At 39.8% G+C, this 22,120-nt stretch overlaps 1 protein-coding gene across 2 annotated transcripts in view; it reads left to right on the plus strand.

The window, feature by feature from the left end:
* The window catches only part of LOC122980362 (poly(rC)-binding protein 4-like), a 179,759-nt gene that overhangs the window by 95,852 nt on the left and 61,787 nt on the right, over positions 1-22,120 (plus strand). Inside the window, exons 4-7 of one of the 2 annotated variants that reach the window (XM_044348302.1) lie at positions 8,266-8,300; positions 8,664-8,780; positions 19,934-20,065; positions 20,685-20,813. In XM_044348302.1, the coding sequence (XP_044204237.1) occupies positions 8,757-8,780; positions 19,934-20,065; positions 20,685-20,813 (285 nt within the window). In that variant the 5' untranslated portion in view covers positions 8,266-8,300; positions 8,664-8,756. The remainder of the gene's footprint in view (positions 1-8,265; positions 8,301-8,663; positions 8,781-19,933; positions 20,066-20,684; positions 20,814-22,120) is intronic. The other variant, XM_044348301.1, reaches the window with a different exon arrangement.

Consider the following 22,120-nt stretch of genomic DNA (forward strand, 5'->3'; position numbering starts at 1 on the left):
GTACAGAAAGAGAGAAAAGATGGTGAGAAACAGAAGAAGAAAGAGCCAAAGAAAGACTTTTAATGCTACATGTGAAATAAAAGTCCAAGAGAGTCCCACAAAGACTGAAATATTACATGTTCAGATGTTACAGGGAAGATATAAATGTATCTTTAGTCTTTTATAGCAAACATTAGCATTTTAACATTAGCAAGGTGTGGAAAAATTAGAGTATGATCCTAAAACGCTGTTAAAGATTAGTTGTGTTTGGTGATCTCGTGTATGAAGTAACAGCACCTTTATGTTTTCATCCTGAAGAGAAAGAGGATAGTATTTTTTAATTTCTATATTGTGTTTAGATTTTAAAGGCAGTGTGAGAGATGAGAATATTTAGCTTTTTTTTCTGTTAAAAAACATTATGATAACTCTCTTGAGCAGAGAGAGAAATGTGACTTTTTCAAGTTTAGTAAAATCATAGATTGTAAAAAAATATGGACACAGTCACTGTGACGTCACCCATTGGTTTGTGAACTGCCGTTTTGAAGCCTCGAGTGTAGCGATTTGACTGTCGCCATCTTGGATTCGGCCGTCGTCATGTTTCATTTTTGGAGTGACCATATTTGAACGAGAGGGTTGAGCTGACCATAGCGCTAGCTGCTAGCTTGATTAGCACAGCGCATTTACAATCCATGATTAACAGTGATAATGCTAATGCTAATGCTATTTTTCGCTAGCGAAAAACAGGCTTAAAACTGTTAAAACAAAATGTACTCACCGGAAAAACTGATCATCCGACTCATTGATGGGTCTTTTATTAAAACCAAACGCTAAACAAGACTTTTTTTTAGGCGACCACAATGTTACAATTAACTTTAAATGAACTGAAAACACTCCGTGAAATAGCAGCAGCTACGCTAATACGCAATGGTTACGTCACGTAAGCAACATTGGCGACTTGTCAATCACAATGTAGCCACGCCTTAAAGAATACGCTCCTTTATTGTCAATTTCACTCTAAATGGAGCCATAATTTACAAAATGAACATCATGCTGTATTGAAGAAGACTTGAAACTAGCGATTGAGACCATAAACTCATTAGGAAACAGTTCTCTGAGGTAATAAATCAAGAGAGAAGTAGGGTCATTTTCTCATAGACTTCCATACAATCTGACTTCTTTTTGCAGCCGGTGGAGTCGCCCCCTGCTGGCCGTTAGAGAGAATGCAGGTTTTTGGCACTTCAGCATTGGCTTCATTTTTCAGCCGCTTGAGTAAAATAGAACTTTTTTTTATGTCTGGGGATCCAACTCTCTTATCATTGACCCTCTTCTCCAACACTAACCTGTAACCATGGCAACTGTACACAATAACAAAGGCCACAGCTGGAGCTTCAAGATGCTCAGAAGACATAAATAAAAGTATAAAGCATGACAACAAGATTTAACTGACAAAAAATGACAAAATCAACAGTGATTCTGATCCTTTATTACATTTTCATGCTGTTTTCATGAGCGACTTCTCTTTCACTCCTGGATCTAAAGCATCAGATGTTCTGTGTTCATCCTGCTGATTAAATCAGTGACTTGTTAATGTATGAAACACCTGATATGAATACCAGAGAGAGAGCAAAGATGTAGGGATCCCCAGAGTTACTGTAAAGATTATCTTTGTCCAAACAGAAAAGAGAAGGATCAGTTTGTATGCATTTATTATTAAATGGCAGTCATAAAAGCCTCCATACGTCAGAACAGCAGCAGCATAAAGACGAGTAAAATATGAGAAAATATTATATTCAGATTTTTTTTAAACTATGAAATGAGGCTTAAAATGGGTCACAGAACTCCTTCCGGTGTGTTTCAACATGAAAACAATACGCTACTGTGTTTTAATGAGCCTAAATTTATTCAATTTAGTTCCCTGCTTGCCTGTAAAAATGTTGGATAATAACCCACAAACACATTCTTGGGTGGGGGGGGGGAGAAATTATTTTAGAAAATGTGTGTCCTCAGAGGAAGAGTCTGAAGACGACCGCACATGAATCAACACTCCAGAGAGAGCGAGAGAGAGAGAGAGAGAGAAAAGAGAGGGAGAGCGAGGGCACGAAAGAGTGAGGCGGGCGTTATGTTTCTGTTCATCCGTCAGGAGGATTTTAACTTAACTTTTTGAAATGTCGCACAAAAAAAAAAATTAAACGTGAACTCGAGCCCGAGAATCGGGAGAATCAATCGGCTTCTTGAATAAATGTATAGAACTGATTTACAAAAATGTATAAAAGATATGATCAAATGTTTATATGTCACATTAAATATGTGCTTTCATATGTAACCTGTTAGAGCTCCTTTGTATTTGCTGCTTTTATTTTTATTTATTTAGACTGGTGTGAAAGCACATCGTTTTATAATAGCAGATATGTCATTTTAGCATAAATATCAAGGAGGGGATCTCATTAGTGATCTGTTTAAGGGATATTTATGCAGATTATATGCCATTATAAGACGTCAGTGTGTATGAGAAGACTTTTGAAAGACAAATACGACCTGCAGGGAGACGATCACGTGACCGACGGAGACAATCAAAGGGGTTAGTAGATATTATTAATCCACAGATAGATAAGACAGACTTCATCCTTCAAGACTTTTCTCTTGTAAAAATGTGGAATTCTTCCTTTAAAGCAAAATGCAAACTCACTCTCTCCTGTCAGGCTCTTCAAAACATTTAAATTATTATTTTTGGATCATCCGTGACGCAGTAATTCTCGGTTTGACTCTTCGTCCTTGAATATAAGACGACCTCCACTTTTTCAAATCTAATTTCCAGAGTAATATAATAATAATAATAATAATATATATATATATATAGAGAGAGAGAGAAGTTACATTAAACCTGCAATAACTGATATTTTGTCCAGTTGTTTTCATCAGAAACAAGTAGTGAACTCTGACAGTTCACAATTCTGTAGTTTTCTATCATAAATTTAAGGGGAAAATACATGATTTATGTTTGCAATTATGGAAAATAGTCCATTCTCGATCAGATAAAAGACAGAAGGGTTACATATTGCAGTTTTTTTGTGATGAATTTTACTGACAAATGAAACTAAATAAAGGCCAAAATAACAATATGTTGTCATAGCAGGAAGCCTCGCAGCAGACTGATGAAAATTTACAGAATTAATATTAAGGATGAAATACAGTAGAAGATTTGCCTCCTAAAAACAAAACTAGATGTCAACGTTTAATGCAAGAAAAGAACCAGGCTTTGCAAAAACTGCTGTTTTCATTTAAACTTACTTTAATCAGAAACAAGTAGTGAACACTGACATATCATCATCTTTTCAGTTGATATGTTGAACTTGTTAGCAAACAGTTGCTTATTTCCACATCCAGCAGTTACGGAGCAACATTATCATTCATGTGGAGTCGTGTTTCTGTCCACCTGGTGAATGTGAGTCCAATATTCACTCTCTTTTAGCTCTGTTTTTGGTCTCCACCAACTCCTGAGGGAAATATCTGGCTCTGTAGCTGCTAAATGCTCCACTATGTTCACCAGCTAGTCTACAGCTAACTGTGTCTGTTTGCCGTTTGGTGCCAAAACGACGCTATGAGAGACGCTGAGAGTGAACCAGAACAGTAAAAGTTGCAGCCGGACAGATAAACAATGAGCTGAAACTCACTATAAAGCTGCAGAGAGGAGCTGCAGAGTCTCTGATAATTCTCTGTAGGTTCGTCACTACGAAGATGCTCAAAACCCAAACTCAAATTGAAAACCTCATAAAACAAGCACCTTATTAAAAACTCAACAGCGTTAATAATCCAGGTATCGCCTCTACGGAGAGATTTAGGGAGAAGGATCAAACAAAAGAGACAGAAAAAATGAAATAGCGGGAGACAGACGAAGAGGAAAAGAAAACAGAGAGTCTTTACCCGAGCGTTTCTTTCTGACAGCGTAACTCACAGAGCAGGAAGCATGAATATTTAAATGGATCTTTGCTTCTCAAGGACAAACACAGGAGTTATATTGGATTTATACGCTACGTCTTCCTCTCATTACTCTTCTTTATTCTCCAACCTGCTACTGTACCTCACTGCCTCACTCATTGTCTATGCAAACAGACAGATCAAACACACACACACACACACACACACACACACACACACACACACACACACAAACGTTCACTAACAAAATGCATATGAAATCCAGCGTTTCAAGGCCGTATTCTCACACAATGCCAGGGTTTTTTCTTCTTCTTCTTTTTTTTTTAAAGAGCCTTTTGGCAGAGAAACACCACATGGACACATATACAAGGAGAGGACACAGCATGCAAGAAGTCCCCTTTCATCAAGTCAATAAAGGCATTGATGTCAGGTTGTAGCTCTTCATAATGGCTTTACACACAAGCCCTCCCACTGACACACACACACACACACACACACACACACACACACACACACACTGTGACACTAGGAGTCTCTAATAAAGCAGAACAGAGCAGAGTAATCCAGTTGAATGACATGGCTGTCCATCCTTCCTGCACCTCAAATGACAAGTAATGAAGACGACCATCCAGAGCGGCAACAGCAACACAACTTCCTGCTGCATGTCTCACTCAGGAGAGAGAGGGGGGGGGTGGGGGGGGTGGGGGGGTTACAGGGAGATGGAGATGGAGGAGAAAGGGACAGGAAAGACAAGGAACACCCAGTTTCTTCCAGTTTAGAAGATATCTTGATCAGGATTTAGCTTCAAACCTGTAATTTCAATCAGGAGAGACTCAGTAAATGATATATATTGAACAAGCATGATAGATGAAGGTGATGGATATGAAAGCGGGGAGGTGAATGAATGTGAGAGTAGTATAGGATAACCCCCCCACCCCGATGGAGTCTAGACACTGGTGGTGGTGATGAAGAGGAGGAGTAGATCTTGGTGGTGTGGTAACTCAGGCCTGGTGCTGAAGTAACGGAGTGGAGAAGGTGATGATCTGGGATGAAGAGGAGAGAGTGGAGGAGGTGGATGGACGGGGTGGAGGAGGGTCATGAGGATCGCTCTGGAATGACAGCTGACAGCGACAGAGAGGGAATTTAAAGTTTGACAGCTGAGCTGTGATTGGTGGTTAGAAATCGTGGAGCGATCTGATTTGATAACTAGGAGCGACGCCCCTAAACAGCTGATGCGAAAGCGGGAGGAGCGGTGGAGAGAGAGAGAGGAGAGGGACATGAATGAATGGTTAAAGAAAGTCTTCCTGCCTGAATTTACACTAAACTTCATGTCAGTTAATTTGGTCCAAAGATCAAAGACCAAAGAAGAAGAAGATCCATCGTTTCCTTTTAGTTCTGGTTTGTGTGCACATTCTTGTTGGATTATATTTAGACACTCTTGGTTGAGGTAAAAGAAAGATCATGATCTTGGTTTAATAGTAGAAGAAGTCAACATCAGTGTCCTGCATCTTGTTCCTTCCCTCTGCACTCTTACGCAACATGTAACTGAAAGAAAAAACGTTGAACATGATCCAGGCAGCGATTCCAGTTTATCAGCATGTAAAAATACTTTCTAGTAGACAGAGTCGCTTTCTCTGAGATGCATGTGTTGCTTCACTCGTCTGATATTTATTTATTATTCGAATTTAATCTCCAAATAGATTCTGAGGTGACACACCAGAAGAGATTTGCGGCGCCTCTCTTTTCCCTCCGTGTAGAAGAAGAATAGAAGCTATACACTTATGTTCTGGCGAGGCAGAGCGGCGAGGAGCAGATGAAAGTAGGTGGAGTGATTTAATAGAGAAAGGAGGGAAGGAAACGGAAATATGGAGGAGAACGAGGAGTCAGGAACGGAGAGAGAGGGTAATTGATAGGACGGGGGTTAAGTAGGAGGATCACAAGAAGGACAGAGGGATATGGGAGGTGATGGATGGAGTGATTGCGAGACAGTGAGATAGATGGGTAGTTGGAGGGAGGGCGTATCAATAAATTAATGATAATGAGACTGATTACATAAAAGGATAAAAGGAAGGGGAGGGAGAGACGGAGGGGTGGAGGGATGGATAATGAAGGGGGGGTTGATCTTGACTAGAAAGAAGGAGTGAAGGATGGAAAGATTTGCGGTTAAAGGGAAGGAGGAAAAGTGGGGAAAAAAGGAACATTTAGGAATCAAAAGAACAAAGGATGGAGAGAAAAACAGATTGAGGAGGAGAGGCAGATGCCAGCTGATGTGTTTTTACTGAGATACTAAACGGAGAGAGAGAGAGAAAGAGAGAGAGAAAATTATTCCATCATTGCTTTATTACCAATCGCTGTACAGAAGCTGCAACACACACACACACACACACACACACACACACACACACACACACACACACACACACACACACGCAGCATTATCATTCCATTTTCATAACAATGAGAGGAGACCGCAGTCTGAGGAGGATGAGATGAGGGCCGACAGGGGCTGAGACTCACTAATAAACACACACACACACAATGAAATACACACTCACACTGTATCCACTAAAAGTCACACTAGAGCAGTGATGCACCAGGTCCACTGCACAGCGCACAAATAAAACATATTTACACTCTACTTACTAGAGGTGTGCCCGGATACAAATACATTATTCTGCAAAGCACAAATAGTGGGCTTTTATACGAATATTTGTTTCATACAAATATTTTTAAAAATTATTTGTTTTTGGGAAGGAAAATAAACCATGTCAAATACCAGCGTGCAGGTCGGTTACATCACTATCTCAGTGTCTCTCCTCTGCTCCGCTGTGACGTCTATCAGCAGGTCTCAGTGAGGGGAGTCACATCCACCTGCTACATGACGCACATTTCCTAATTTGGACATCACTCCCAGAGTTGGGAGTGTTCCCCAGAGATAAAGCTGAACTACTGACACACGCTTCATGAACACTTATTGTAACACTTTAATTTTCTAAAATTAAAAGCGTAATAAAAACAAAAACAGGATTTTTAAGCCTCTTTCCACTTTTATTCAAATACAAATACAAATAATTTTGCTGCCTCAACAAATACAAATACAGATACAAATACTGGGCTCTCTGCACATCCCTAACTACTACATACATTAGTGTTACATTTGAATAAAATCTGGGGACTGATTTCCAATCAGTCAATCAAAATGTTTATATAATAAAAATTTAAACAGTGGAAGTATTTCAAAGTGCTTTGCATAAATACATAAAATATAAGAATAAGTGAAGAATCAAGAGAAAAAAAAATGAAACAAAAATAAAAAAACAATACAGAATTCATGAATAATAATAAAGACTTGAAGCTTGAGAGAGGTTAAGTTATGTTTCATGTACGTCAGCGTTTATTCACCGAGTCTGTTTACACCTCAGACAACATGAAACACTTTTTTTTTTTTGCAATATTCAAACTTTTCTTTTTAATTTCTAACGTTTCTACTCAGTTTTTTTTTATGTGCAAATCTCTCTATATGTCTATATGTGACTGTCTGTGTGTGTTCAGTGATAGAGAGATCAGCTGTAAGTGAAGCAGACAAGGCTGATTGCTGCACGACAGTGATTCACACACACACACTTACACACACACACACACTCACACACACACTCACACTCACACTTACACACACACACACTCACACACACACACTGCTGAGCTCATCATCCACAGAACAGAAAGCGATTAATGTATTTAAGGCTTAGAAAAACAAATATTTCCTTCTTTCTTTCTTTCTTTCTTTCTTTCTTTCTGTCTTTCATCAGACCTGTAATCCCTCCGACACATTCGACACATTCGACACGAGGCCGCTGTGATTTGAATCGTCTCTATTTCGTCTCTACTTCGCCTAACTCGCATTTTCTCCTGACACCCGTCCTCTCCGTCCGTCCACCCTTGTACGGTTATTACTGCAACCTTCTCTCCGCCTTCTCCCTCTTGTTTCTCCTCAAATATTTGCACCACCTTGTCTCTCTCTCCTCCTCTCCTCCTCCTCCTCCTCCTCCTCCTCCTGTACCTTTTCCTCCTCTTCCTTTTTAATAAATCTCTCCTTCCTTCCTCTCCACATTTCCCGGGCTTGAATCACATCCTCCTCCTCCTCCTCCTCCATCCTCCTCGTCAAAATCATCTTAATCTTTCTCTGCCTAATCTCCTCCCCACCTGTTCATTTCCTCCTCTGCCTCCCCCCCTCTCTCCCCCTCCTCTCCTCTCCTCTCCTCTCCTCTCTCCTCTCCTTTCCTCTCATGTAAACCTTGATTTACTTCGTCGCTCTTCTCCTCATCCTCTTCTCTCGCCTCCCTCTTCCAGCCTCCTCGTAATCCCTCTCTCCTCCTGCATCACAGGTGATCTCCTTTAGGGAGCGGGGGCAGTGTGGCAAAAAAATGGTTCTCCTCCTCTTCTCTGTCTTGGCCCACATACCTCCTCCCCCCCCCCCACTAATGTGTTTTCTCTCTCCCCTCCCCTCCCCTCCCCTCCCTTCCCCTCTCCTCTCCTCTGGTCCTCCTCTCCCCTCTCCATTAACCTCCATCTTCCCCTCCCTCCCCCACGTCATTACTCACTTCCGCTCTGCTCCCCACCTGCCTCCCCTTCCTTCCCTGATGTTTCCCCCTCCCTTGCTTTTTATCCCCCGTTCTCCCTTTCCTCCCCCCTCCTCCTCCTCCCTCCTCCCCCCCCCCCCCCCTTCCCATCTCTGTCTGGACCCACAGAGCAGCGCGAGGATCAACATCTCAGAGGGCTCCTGTCCAGAGAGGATCATCACCATCACGGGTCCGACGGACTGCGTGTTCAGAGCCTTCACCATGATCACGTTCAAACTGGAGGAGGTGGATACCACACACACACACACACACACACACACACACACACACACACACGCACACACACAAACACACACACACACACACCTCTGAGCTCCCACGGTGTTCCCGAGCCGCTCTTGAGTGAAGTGCATAACCTTTACTTCCCCCACAACATGGCTGCTTCCTGGCAGGGAGCCATTTATTATACTGTGTCTAATGGGATTGTCTGACCTCACACACACATACGTACCAGCACAGATGCACTCAGATACACACACACACACACACACACGCACGCAACTATAAGTGAGTGTTTCTCACAGGAATTTAAGGCTCTCTCTATCCGTCCATTTCTATTTCCTTCTTTCCATCTCTGCAAAATTACAGCTGGAGGTAAAACATCGACGGACTGATTGGATCAAATCGCAGCTATTGTTGGATATATCTCTAATTTGTTGTATTTACTCTGAATCTATTGCTTCCTTCTTTTTTTTTTTCTTGCTTCTGTAATTTGACGGAGATGAAATTTAGGCGGTAAAGATGTGGATAAATCAAAAAAGTAATTCCAAACCATTTTATTTAAAGGTAAAACTGATCTTCATCAGGTCGTTTATGTCACCTGATGAACGTCTGACTGTGATCAAAACACAACGTTTAAATTGATCCTTGGTTAACAGTTAATGTTCGATACGACTTTATTGTCAGTTTACTCAGATTAAACACACAGCTACACTTTTTATCACCATACATTAGACTCATTAGACACATTCATATCATTCATTCATAAATATCACACCATATCCTCTGGATTCAGATCTACATTAGCAGCACAGTGATCTCGGTTTAGCAACAGGACAGACTGATGTATAAAAGAGTTCTTCAGCCTGTTGTGTTTACTCTAAATCACCTGTTTGAGGGCAGAAGTCGGTATTCTCTGTTTAAACCATGCGAGGAGTCAGAAGTCTGAGTCTGCTCTTGTTGTGATCTTGTTAATCTCTCATGTCATTTAATAATTCTGAAAACTTGCTCCTGGAACATCAAAGGATGTAAACATCATTCTGTCCTTCTTGGAAAAACAGAAAGTGTCGACAGGGTTGCTACAGGAGACGCATTTAACAAACCTGTAACACTGGAAATTAAAGACAGATTGAGCCGGGCGAGTGTTTTCTGCCTCATATAATAGCAGAAGTAGGGGAGTCGCTATTCTTATCCAGGACTTCATCAAACTCCAGACAAAAAGCTATGTGTCAAACGCTAGACGAAGTCGATCAGACAGATTACAGGAAGCAGATATCTGAACATAAGCGTAATGGGACAAACTTATAAGAACCAGATCCGCTCACAGTACACTCTTTTCTCAAAAACAAAGGGAGTGGGCTGCAGGTTGGCCAATAAATCTTTGCACAAATTAGGATTTGATTATAAAGTTTAGTTGTAAGTTTCACAGATGAACTGCTGAACCATCTGTATGGAAGTAACAGCATAACAATCTGAATAAAGAAAGACAACACTTACTAAAGACAAAAAAAAAACTCACATACAGCAAACAAATAGAAACATGAAACATATTTATAGAGTCATCACACCTGTGAGTACTCAGCAGTTGTACTGAGCGAACCTGAGGAAGCTACTGGTGAAACGCGTTGTTCGCTCTTAATAAAGTCACAGTAAAGTCATTACAGTGTGCAGTGCTTAATTTTGATTTTCATATTTATAGAGGTCTTATGCATGTTGCAAAGACAGAGTTACGATGGCCCTGAAGTGCAAATCACAATGACAAATAACAAAACACAACAACAAATAACAGACAGTGCGTCCGTCCAATCAGCGTTGATTCTTGTCAATAGGAGAGCGTCCAATCAGCAACAAGCTTTGTCGATAGCAGGTACCTACCTTTTCCGGTAGAAGTTAATGTTGTTGTGTTGTCTGCTTTTGCGGTTGTGTTTTGTTATTTGTTGTTGTGTTTTGCACTTCAGGGCCACCGTTCAGAATTCATAGAAAGATGGTTTTCTTTGTTAAATCTTTACAGTTTCAGTCCTGGTTGATTTGGTGACGTGTGGTTTCACACTACAGCAAACACACAAACACAATGTTTAGCAGCCAATTAGTCAAAACTACAACAGAAGTTTTGTTTTAATGAAGAAGTCAATAATAATAATTACAACACAGATCTGGATGTTCAGTTTATGATCATTTATGACACATAAAAGTTTCAAATCCTCACATTTGTGAAGCTGCAACCAGTTAATGTTCAGCATTTTTCCTTAAAAAAATACTAAAATAACTATTTGATTATCAAAATAGTTGCCGATTGACTTATTGATTAATCGACCATCATTGCAGCTGCATCGTTTCCTGTCGATCCTTCGTGTGTCTGAAAGCACAGAGACGATGACTCCGCCAGTAATAAAGAAAACTACATAGAGAATGTGAATACATTGGCTATAAATAATATCAAAAACATGATGTGGTTTCATGAAAATCAATCAAAAGTTATTATAACTTTAAATATTTTAACAGTCAAGACTGACTTTAAGCTTGAATACTTGAAACGATCTTTCCCTCGTTTAAACTAACAAAGTGTCGAACTCTGAATGTCAAACCTGCTCTTCAGTGTGTTTATAATTACGCTCCGTTCTCAAAGATGTGGATGAATTCATTAGAAAAAGGAGCTCCTGTTGATGATGATATGATGGTGGGTCGGTCATGCTGTGCAGTCAAACATTGTTCAAACACTAGAAAACTATTTTAAATTCTGTTGGAGATCCCAAAGTCGGGTCACGTGCTGAGAAATTAAATCCAGGCAGCTGGTATTTAAATCTTAGTGATCCTAAGACAAGATGGATGTAAAATGCGAGGAGAGGAGAGATGTGCGTAGAGGCGGGGGGGGAGTGGAGTCAGATTTAGTGAGCGGTAGAAATGAAGGAAAGAGTGTAAGAGATGGAGGGAATAAGATGAAGAGAGTGTAGAAGTGGTTTCTGAAGAGAGTCGAGAAAAAGAGATTGAAAGAGATCCAGAGATGAGGATGAGTGTAGGTGCTATGCAAAGTTAATGAGATTGGAGAAGAGAGCTTATAAAAAGAGGTAAGAAAAGTGTGATTGAGGGATTAAATAAAAGAGTGTAATCAGAGAGAGAGAGTGTGAAACCTTCAGCTGTAAGACCTACAGAGGTTCAAGTCTCTGTGTTGTTGAGTGTTGTTAAGAAAAAACACTAAATCCAAGCAGCTGCTGTTCTGTAGTTTGTACACTAGGGATGTGCAGAGAGCCCAGTATTTGTATTTGTATCTGTATTTGTTGAGGAAGCAAAATTATTTGTATTTGTATTTAAATAAAAGTGGAAAGAGGCTTAAAAATCCTGTTTTTTTTTTTATTATGCTTTTAATTTTAGAAAATTAAAGTGTTACAATAACCCCTAAATTCCACGGGGCGCGTGTGCGCCGCGTTCCGGCTCTGACGCAGCTGCCGGAGCTGATCGCGGCCAATGTATCCGATTATGAAGGATGTGTGCCATGTGTGGATGTGAGTTGCAACTACCTGCTTCCACCAGGCGCGCTGCAGTGCGTTTCAGAAGCGTCCCAGAAGCGGCTCTCTACTCCGCTGCGCTAAAGATAGGTGCCTCGTCTATTTTTTATGGAAGCCGCGTCAAGCAGCACAGAGCAGATGGAGCTGGGCAGGAAGTCAGACACAGAAACAGCATTGAGCATCCGGTCAATTTTCAACATAAAACACCCCGTGCAGACTCCTGGTCGTATATCAACAATAAATGCAATTAAAACAGATGAATAAAGAAACCATTTAAGGAGCAGAGGAGAGACACTGAGATAGCGATGTAACAGACCTGCACTCTGGTATTTAACATGTTTTTTTTATTTCCCACTATTTGTGCTTTGCCGAATAACGTATTTGTATTCGGGCACAACCTTAATGTACAGACTGTGTCCCAAATCCTGAAAATACACTAATTCTGCAGGTTTTGAGTCTGTATTTAGTGTGGTCACTATGGAAAAGTGACACAATTCAGTATATTCAAAGGTGATGTCAGCAAATGCCCAAAACATCAGAAGTTCTTCTTCTCTAAGCTGCATTCGGAATGGTTTTGAGATACTGAGGTTCACAGTTTTGACATCCTCGTTAGTCAAACTGATACAGTATAGTTCTCTTTTATTTGTTAAAATAACAAAGATCCTTAAAGGACAGATTCACAGTTCTTCAAGTGTGTCTTAAAACAACAGTCAGGAGCCCAAATGAGCAGTGAAACCTGTTTTTCTTGCTGTAATCATTCCTCCTGTTCATACTGACCATTAGAAGATCCCTTCATGATGCACTTACAATGGAAGTGATGGAGGACAAAATGTACAAAAATGTATTTAAAAGTTTATCTGAAGCTAATATGAAGCTTCAGCGTCCAAAATGAGTCAAATCAAGTAGATATCTTTCAACGTTACAGTCTTTTTAGTGCCAAAGTTCCTCTTTTTGTTACTATACTTCCACCACAGCTCAACAGGGAAACACTGTCCGAGGAAACTCTTTGCAACTAGATGTTTTGACAATCAATCCTTTTCTGAGTCTTGATCAGAACCGGGCTCGTGGCGACCGCGTCGTGTCTGATATATGAATGCTGTGTGACCTTCATGCCAGTCGGTGCAATTTTGTCAGAGTCAGTTGGCTTTCAGACTGAAAAGAGCCCTCTGACAGCAAATATTCTAGCTTTTTTTTGCGAGGTAAACAGCAGAAAACCTGCATTCATGCCACAAAGTAATCTAGCAGGAATGTGAGCTTTCACATACTCGATTTGCCAACTTAGCTGATTGACGTTAGATTGCATTGCAGCAAGCGTTTTATGTCAAATAAATCTCATCTGTCTGATCACAACCTTAGAGGGAGGAGAAGGAATCAGCATCTGATAGAGAAATGGACAGAAATTTAAAAGATAGTGACACAAACTAAAAGGAATTTGAAGGTTATAGAAAGCGAAACGGTCAGTGAGGAGGAATCTAAAGAAATATCGATGATTCCACTGAGGATGGATAAAAATAAAACGGAGCAGAAAATACAGAAAAGAGAAGCTGAAGAAGAAGTCATATACTTGGGGATAAATTAAGAGAGAATTAGAAAGAAGGGGCAGAGAAGATTAAAGGAAATGTGTAATGAGAGACAGATGGAAAGACTGAGGATGGAGAGAGAGTTAAACTAAGATAGAAAAAAGAGAAAATCATCAGAACGTGTAGTTATATATATATATCGCTCTAGTGCAGTTTATTTTAAAATGCAGAGAAATATAGATGGAAAATATGGCTGTATTTATCCAAAAAAAAACCACACACACACACACACACCGGACTTAAACAGCCTGCAGCGTTCAAAATAAACCCCTAAAGCATCTTCTTCGCTCTGAGCAGCAAACACACACAACACACACAGCTTCACTCCTGCAGAAACAATACATGTCTAACATCCTCAACTTTACCAGGATCAAGAAAATCACATTATTATCACATTTTCTACATCTTAGCATCATGAAACAGTTTCTGCATGTGTGTGGGACAGTGTGCTGGCTGTCAAACCCCCCCCCCCCCCCCCCCCCCAAAAAAAAACAGGAAAAAGCTTCCGTAAGAGATTCCTGCTTGACGTGATGATATAAATAAATATGTGCTGGGTCTTCCTACAGACGAGGGAGTCATTTATTCAGATCACGTTCACCTGATAGGCAGCCCAGACAAGCCAGCGCTGCTATTTACATTTCAGATGCAACGAGGCCTCGAGTCCGGCTCGACCTAATTGATTGAACCAATCGTATTAAGACCAGGTGATTTAGGCCATTATTTATTACCTGAGTTAATTAAAGAGAGAGAGAGAGAGGGAGATCCAGGAAAGAGTGGGGTGAAACAGAGAGCAATGCAGAGAAGGAAAAAAGGGGGATTAAAGCTGCCAAAGGGGGAGATAGTATGTAATGAGAAAAAGAGGGGGGGGTGGGAGACAGGAAGTAAAGGAAACAAATAAAAGAAGAAAGGAGGAGCTGCTCAAGGGGAAAGAGAGGGTGTGTGCAATTAAAAAAGTAAGAGAACAAGAGAAGCCTCTTCTGACTAATGGACAATAAAGAGCAGCGGTTTTAGGAGATGAAGAAGAAGAGAGTGAAGGGTGGAGATGGGTGAAGTGAGCTGCAGCAGGTAGAAAGTGACTGATGTGACTGCACACGGCTTTTATTAGAAGCTCTTTGATTCAGAGGATTCACACGAGAGCAGAGTTCATTTAAGATCAAATCCTGTTCTTTCAAATCCCTCGTCAGATCCGTTTCAGGTTCAGCTTTCAAACCAATCTTCAGCAACAAAAGTTATGTGCGACTTCATATCTGAGAAGTAAAACTACTAAAGTTTCTGACATCAAAAAAAAGTTTTGCGAGACAGATAACAGATTAACTGCTTCGGTGACTTTAAAACCTGTCAGCAAAAGTCCTGAGACCTGAACATCAAGATAAAAATACAACCAACGCTGTGAAATAAAAGCCACAGATGATCTGGGAGAAAAGAAAGTTGACTGTCAGTAAAAGAAGAGACTCAGGACGATGATGTTATGCAACTTCCTGCTTTGCTAATTGTCGCGTCCTACCGGGACTCTTTGTGTTTTCTGTTTTCTTGAGTTTTCAGTGTTGCTATGATGTTTCCTGGTTTTGGTTTTCTTTTGGTTTTCCTTGTGTGTTAATGTCATGAAGGTGGGTGAGTGGAGCAGGTGAACACAAATGCAGAGACGACAGGCAGGCAGACAAGATCCGATGCAGACACACATACCAGAAACGCAGGAGACACAGACACAGGAACACGGAAATAAACTTAGAATAAAAGCAGACGACTCGACAAAGACCGAACTGAAAACTGGACTATAAATACACAGGGTGTGATTTCAAACTAAACACAGGGGAGAGAAACGAGATAATCAAACACAGGAAGTAAAGGTGAACCAGACACAAGGAGAAAATATTTCAAAATAAAACAGGAACTAAAGTAAACAAACAGGTGACACAAAAACACAGGAGGAACACACAAGGGAAACAGAAATATATATATATATATATATATATATATTGATTTCCATAAATCACTTTTTACTCCGTGGATGCATGATGTCCACTACAGTCAAAATACAATATATTTAAAAAAAAAGTTACTGACATGATTTTTCACTTGTTTAAGAGTAAAAATAAACAATAAAAAATGCACATCCAGACTGTGGATGTCGGACAGAAACTACAGTCGTTTTTAACAAAGAGCCGATTTCACATTCGTGTTTTAAGACTGAAGAACTTCCACGTTCAACACCTCTGCTTTCACTGGCAGTGGAAACGTCTTCACTTCCACTCTGACACCACAGGAATGAAGAAATCAGCTGCCAGACCCGTCTGTTAGAGCTGAATTATGCGGCAGATCCATAGCTTTCATTAATCAATGTGATTTCCCATGTATGAAAGCTTTCATTCATGTCGTTGTCTATATTTACATACTGCTACATATTTGTATTTGAGTATTTGTTTGTAAGTATTAAACAACTACAGATGTCAAAATGCAAATATCACAAGATAATAAATACTCTGTAGTAGTTTTTCACAACGAGGATGCAGGAATTTTTCACTCTCAGCGTGAAAATATTTACTGAAAAATGTGATGATGATCTTATGAAGCCTCATAAAACCCACATTGAAATGTCAAGTTGTTTGTCATATGAAAGCAAGTTAGTCAGAACATGCAGATTATCTAGTTTGTTGTTATCCTGACATGAATGCTGCCTATTCATCACATTCTACAGACCGTAACTGAGAGTATGAGAGAGGAGGAAGAGGAGGAAGAGGAGGAGGAGGAGGGAGGAGGGAGGAGGTGGGGGTTATGTGTGAAAAAGACACAGATGTAGAAACAGAGAGAGAGAGAGAAAGTCAAGGTCGAGAGAGGAAGACGGTGACAGAGATGTTTGACCGGGGCAAATACAGCCTGTGATCTGCATCGGAATTAAAGGAATGACGGACAAGTGTGGAAGTTTTCAGTTCAATCAACGATAACCTTTCAGAGACCGGAGCCCCGACCTCACAGAGAGAGAGAGGGGGGGGGGGGGGGGAGAGGGAGACAGAGAGAGAGAGAGAGAGAGAGAGAGAGAGAGAGAGAGAGGAGAGAGAGAGAGACATTTATTTTTGTTTCTTTTGAGATTTTCTCCTTTTTTCCTGCTGACAGTCAACATGACCATGATCATTCCTTAACCTCGACTATAATCCATATTTTTTAATAAGTCCACAGTCAGTCAGTGTGTCATGTGTTGGTTGTGACTCGTAGTGATGAACCTACAGAGAATTATCAGTGACTCTGCAGCTTTATAGTGAGTTTCAGCTCATTGTTTATCTGTCCGGCTGTTCTGGTTCACTCTCAGCGTCTCTCATAGCGCCGTTTTCAGCTGAAAAAGGTTCACACGTGCGTGGCTGACGCTGGCGTCTTCACCATAGCAACGGTCGCTGAGGATTATGGGTAGGCTAATGTAGCCGCTTCTGCTTTTGTCGTACAAAACTGACAAAAAATACTTGATTTCTAAACCAAAATTGGTTTTCTGGATTTTCCTTGGTTTAAAATGAAAAAAAGAAAAAAACATGTGACCCCCGTTTTTGGTTTCAAATGCAAAAACGAATTGGCTGAATGTCGACAGACCTTCTCGATATTCAATCCAAAAAAGAATAACGATAAAACGAATCAGCAAAAACCAAAAACGGGCCGGGTTTGATTGGTTTTCCGTTATATGATTCTGACACCAAAAACGAAACAAACAAATAACAGATTTACCATTTTTTTGGTTTTTAAATTACAAATGAATTACGAATTATCCGATGATACCTGGACCACTGTACACTACCTGCTCAGCACCGAACAGACACAGTTATCTGTAGACTAGCTGGTGAACATAGTGGAGCATTTAGCAGCTAAAGAGCCAGATATTTCCCTCAGGAGTTGGTGGAGAGTACAAACAGAGCTAAAAGAGAGTGAATATTGGACTCACATTCACCAGGTGGACAGAAACACGACTCCACATGAATGATAATGTTGCTCCGTAACTGCTGGATGTGGAAATAAGCAACTGTTTACTAACAAGTTCAACATATCAACTTAAAAGCTGATTAATTTTGAGGTTTTGCTGGATTTTTCCTATCTGATCTGTACAATTAGTAGATTTTCTTTCTTGTGTGTATAAATCAAAAAGTGTTAAAAGGGTTTAAAAGAGGGAAAGGTGGAAAAGAGAGAGATAGAAGGTCCACAAGCACATTTTAAATTTGCACATTTCAAAAAAAAATTGAACAAAGTCTCTGCTCACCTGAATATGTGACAGGTGCGTCAGAGGAAAACACAACTTGAATAACAATGAAGAAAACTCCTGCAGGCTGTCTCGCTCGCTGCTGGAATATTTATTATCATTTTTTTTTCTATTTTTATAATCTTTACTTTGTTCTCTATCTGTAACCTGGATGGAGATGAGTATATATGTGATTCATTCATCAGTTAAACTGTGATTCTTCTCATTAGATGATTGAAGCAGCTTCTATGTGTTAATATGTGAAACTGTTGTGATGCTCAGATGATGAAGGTTGTAAAACTAATTAATATTCCAGCAGTAAGCGAGACAGTATGTAGAGGTTTTTCCTCATTTTTAGTCATAATTGCAAACTTAAACCTGAGAAATATGAAAAAATATAAAAATAATATAATATTATTATATCTAGATGTATCCAGATGTGATGATTTGTGAGACCAACTGAAGGGTTAAATTTTCATTTAGTGGTTGAGAAAATGTAGAAATAAATAAATGAGAGCTGCAAAGATTTGTTGATTAATTGATAAATCAAATAATTGAACTGTTTTGGTAATCTGATATCTGAATCTTTTGATAAATAATCACCTTTAGTCATTTTATAAGAAAAAAATGTCTAAAATCTCTGGTTCCAACCTCTCAAATGAATATAATATAATATATATATTTTTTTATCTTCTCTGAGAGTAAACTTGACTGTTTGTCAGGAAAAAACGAGACATTTGAGGATATAAACTTAAAGCTTTGGGACATTTTTTCATCATTTTCTGACATTTTATGGACCAAATGACTGATCTATTAATGGAGGAAATAATGAAAATGATTGTGAGCTGCAGCCTTAAAATATAAACCAGATAAAAACTGAAGTGAATTTGAATTTGTCGAGTGTCCTCTGGAGAGCTGAGAGAGCGAGTGCAGGAGAAAAGAATATGAGGCACAGTTATAGATAACAGAGAGAGAGAGAGAGAGAGAGAGAGAGAGAGAGAGAGAGAGAGAGAGAGAGGAGGAGAGGGATTAGGGAGGAGAAGCAAAAAAAAAAAAATGAAACGTTTTCTCTGACGTTATTGTTTTTATACCTTTCACTGCTTCTATTTTCATCCTGCACTTTGCCCTTTTGCTTCATAATTCTTGATAAAAGACGCACCGCTTGTGTCATTTTTATAATCAAAGTCCTTTTTTCCTTTTGTGGTTGTTTCCTCTTGTATGTTACAGATATAAAATAAAATGGTAAATATATTTACAGTTTATGATCACAGTGTCTGCTAATATTAATAGCTGAAAGGAAATAAAACCAAAGCTGTTCCCTAGCAACAGCCTCTTCCTGTCCAAGGTGTGCCTTTATAAAAAAAAAAGTGCATTTAAACTGATGTTTAACTGAGTTCAACTGAGCAAAATGCTGATTTCACTAAACATAAATTTAATTAAAAACAATCTTAACTTGCAAATTTCAATATTTCTCACTACTGTTGGACCTTTGTGACACTGTTACACCTTGACACGAAGATTATTTATAGATTAATTGTTGTTTTTGAATGATGAGATCTGAGATATTGTTAAAAGATTCATCACTGATCATGTTTTCTTCACTTACCTCTTATGCACCTCATTCAGTTTGCATTCACTTACATTTAAAGCAAACTGTTTGTTTTCCTTCAACACCAACAGCACACATTTTACCGGACTCACCCGTCTGCTCACGCCGACACATGTTACCTGTTAAACTAAACGACACGGCGAGGTAGAGCGCAAACACAGGCGGGCTGAGGGATGAAGCTACACGAGGGGAAAATACCTCGAGCGTTTTAAAGACTCGTCAGTTTAAATCCGTCTGTTTCTTTCTCTCTAAAGGACCTGGCAGCCCTGGTAGCCAACGGCACAGTGACCAGCAAGCCTCCAGTCACCTTGCGGTTGGTCATCCCGGCCAGCCAGTGCGGCTCTCTCATCGGCAAAGGCGGCTCTAAAATAAAGGAGATCAGAGAGGTGAGTCTTTGGGACTGTTTGGATATTATTGGCTCAGCGTTACAAATATATAGATGTATTAGGGATGCACGATATAATCGGCACGTCATCGGTATCGGCCGATAAAAGCTCTAAAATGAAATATCGGCATCAGTGAATTCTGCTGATTCCCCACCGCCGCCTGACTCTGCTCCTCTTCACTCAGCTGCCACTTCTTCCCCTTTAACCTGAATAACAAACCGAGGCTCGGTGCTCCGGTTGGATCCACACGGAGAGCCGAGGCTAACGTTAGCTGGGAGGCTAGCAGAGGCTAGCTGGCTCTTCTTGTTGTCAGTCTCATATTTGTATCAAGTATCATTATTAATCTGAAGTCAAGTGGATGTGAGAGCTGTTTCTACTTTCATACAGCCTGTAACATAAAGTCAGGAGTATGTTCACAACGCAGCTTGGATCTGTGTAAACCATCGATCATATTTTATATTAAAGGATTCACACATTTATCTCTCTAATCACAACGACATTTTTGCACTATTCAGCACATCAGGCAGGAGAATATCACCAGTGTTTTCTCTCTCTCTCTCTGTCTGTGTGTGTGTGTGTGTGTGTGTGTGTGTGTGTGTGTGTGTGTGTGTGCGTGCAGACGACAGGTGCTCAGGTGCAGGTGGCAGGTGACCTCCTCCCGAACTCCACAGAGAGAGAGGTGACGATATCAGGGAGCCAGGACGCCATCATCCAGTGTGTTAAACTCATCTGCACTGTAATCCTCGAGGTTCGTATCCATGAAGGAGCAGCCTGCACGTTGTATTTACACTCAAACACTTTTTTACACTAATCTCACACCAGTTTATACTTCACTAAAATGCAATGGGAAATATTTCTTTGACAGCTAGCTGGTTTACAGATTAAGATTTTTAGAAACAAAACATTAAATATGATCATAAACTGTATATAAAGTAGTTAAACTCAGCCGCACCTCCACCATTCTTCATTTATTTATTATAGTAATCCAATAATATCATATATGTAATAGAATAATGAAATGAGTACTTTTACTTTTAATACTTTTTAAGGACATTTTGCTGATAAAACATCAAATAAGACACAATTTGTGTTGGAAAATACCATAAAAACATAAAAATATTTGCATAGTTTTTTTTTAAGCATTTTTCATCAGGTTTCCAAAACATGGATGATGTCATACGCTATGAAATAAGTCGATCCAACACTTTGTTAAAGACTGAAACAGCCGAACCTGCAAAACTAATGACTTTGTGAATTAACTGAATTAATTAATGTGAGGTCCAATGAATCTGACAGCTTTGCATCTTTAAAAGGACATTTCCAGCCTCTATATTTATAATCTGGAGCTCTACTGGAATATCTTTGCATGATTTCCAGTTAAAAACTCCTTATTTATCCTCTACTGGTCCTTTATGCAGCCCCATCTGTTTGGATGTTGTTGGTATGACGACAGCCTGCAGCACCTTCACTCTTCTCTAAGCTAACTTTTGTGCTCAACTCCATGAGATCAACAAAATATTTGTCTATGACAAATAAAATAATCTGAAGTCTGACATTAAGGTCATTTAAGTCTCATTTCAGGGAGGTTTTATATCATATTGGTGTTTCAGACAGTCGGTCTTCATTCCTCTCTGATGTATTTTTTATGATCAAACTCAACGACAAACAAGACACAAAGTCTCTGATGCAACTTGATGCTGATTTAAAAGCGGCTCTGCAGAGATGATTGAGCTGTGTGATGACGTCCACCTGTCTGCTCTCCATTAAGACAACACACATAGAAGCATCTTTATGACACACTGTCCACCTTTTTCAATATAGAAACAGTGAAATCTATAATTCATAATTGTGTTATAATTAATCGGAGGTAGCAGCCATTAAGATGAGCTACGTGGAGATTAGAAGCTGAAACGGTGGAATCAAAGACTCGGGGAGCTCATTGGTATTCTGAGCACCTTAATCTGAGATGAAGAGGGAAAAAAAAAAAACAACAAAAAATGCTGACCTCAGCTAAACTCATTCACTTTCAAGCGCCGCTGCAATCACACAGTTTAC

The sequence above is a fragment of the Thunnus albacares genome, chromosome 4 (assembly GCF_914725855.1).
Source record: "Thunnus albacares chromosome 4, fThuAlb1.1, whole genome shotgun sequence".
NCBI lineage: Eukaryota > Metazoa > Chordata > Actinopteri > Scombriformes > Scombridae > Thunnus > Thunnus albacares.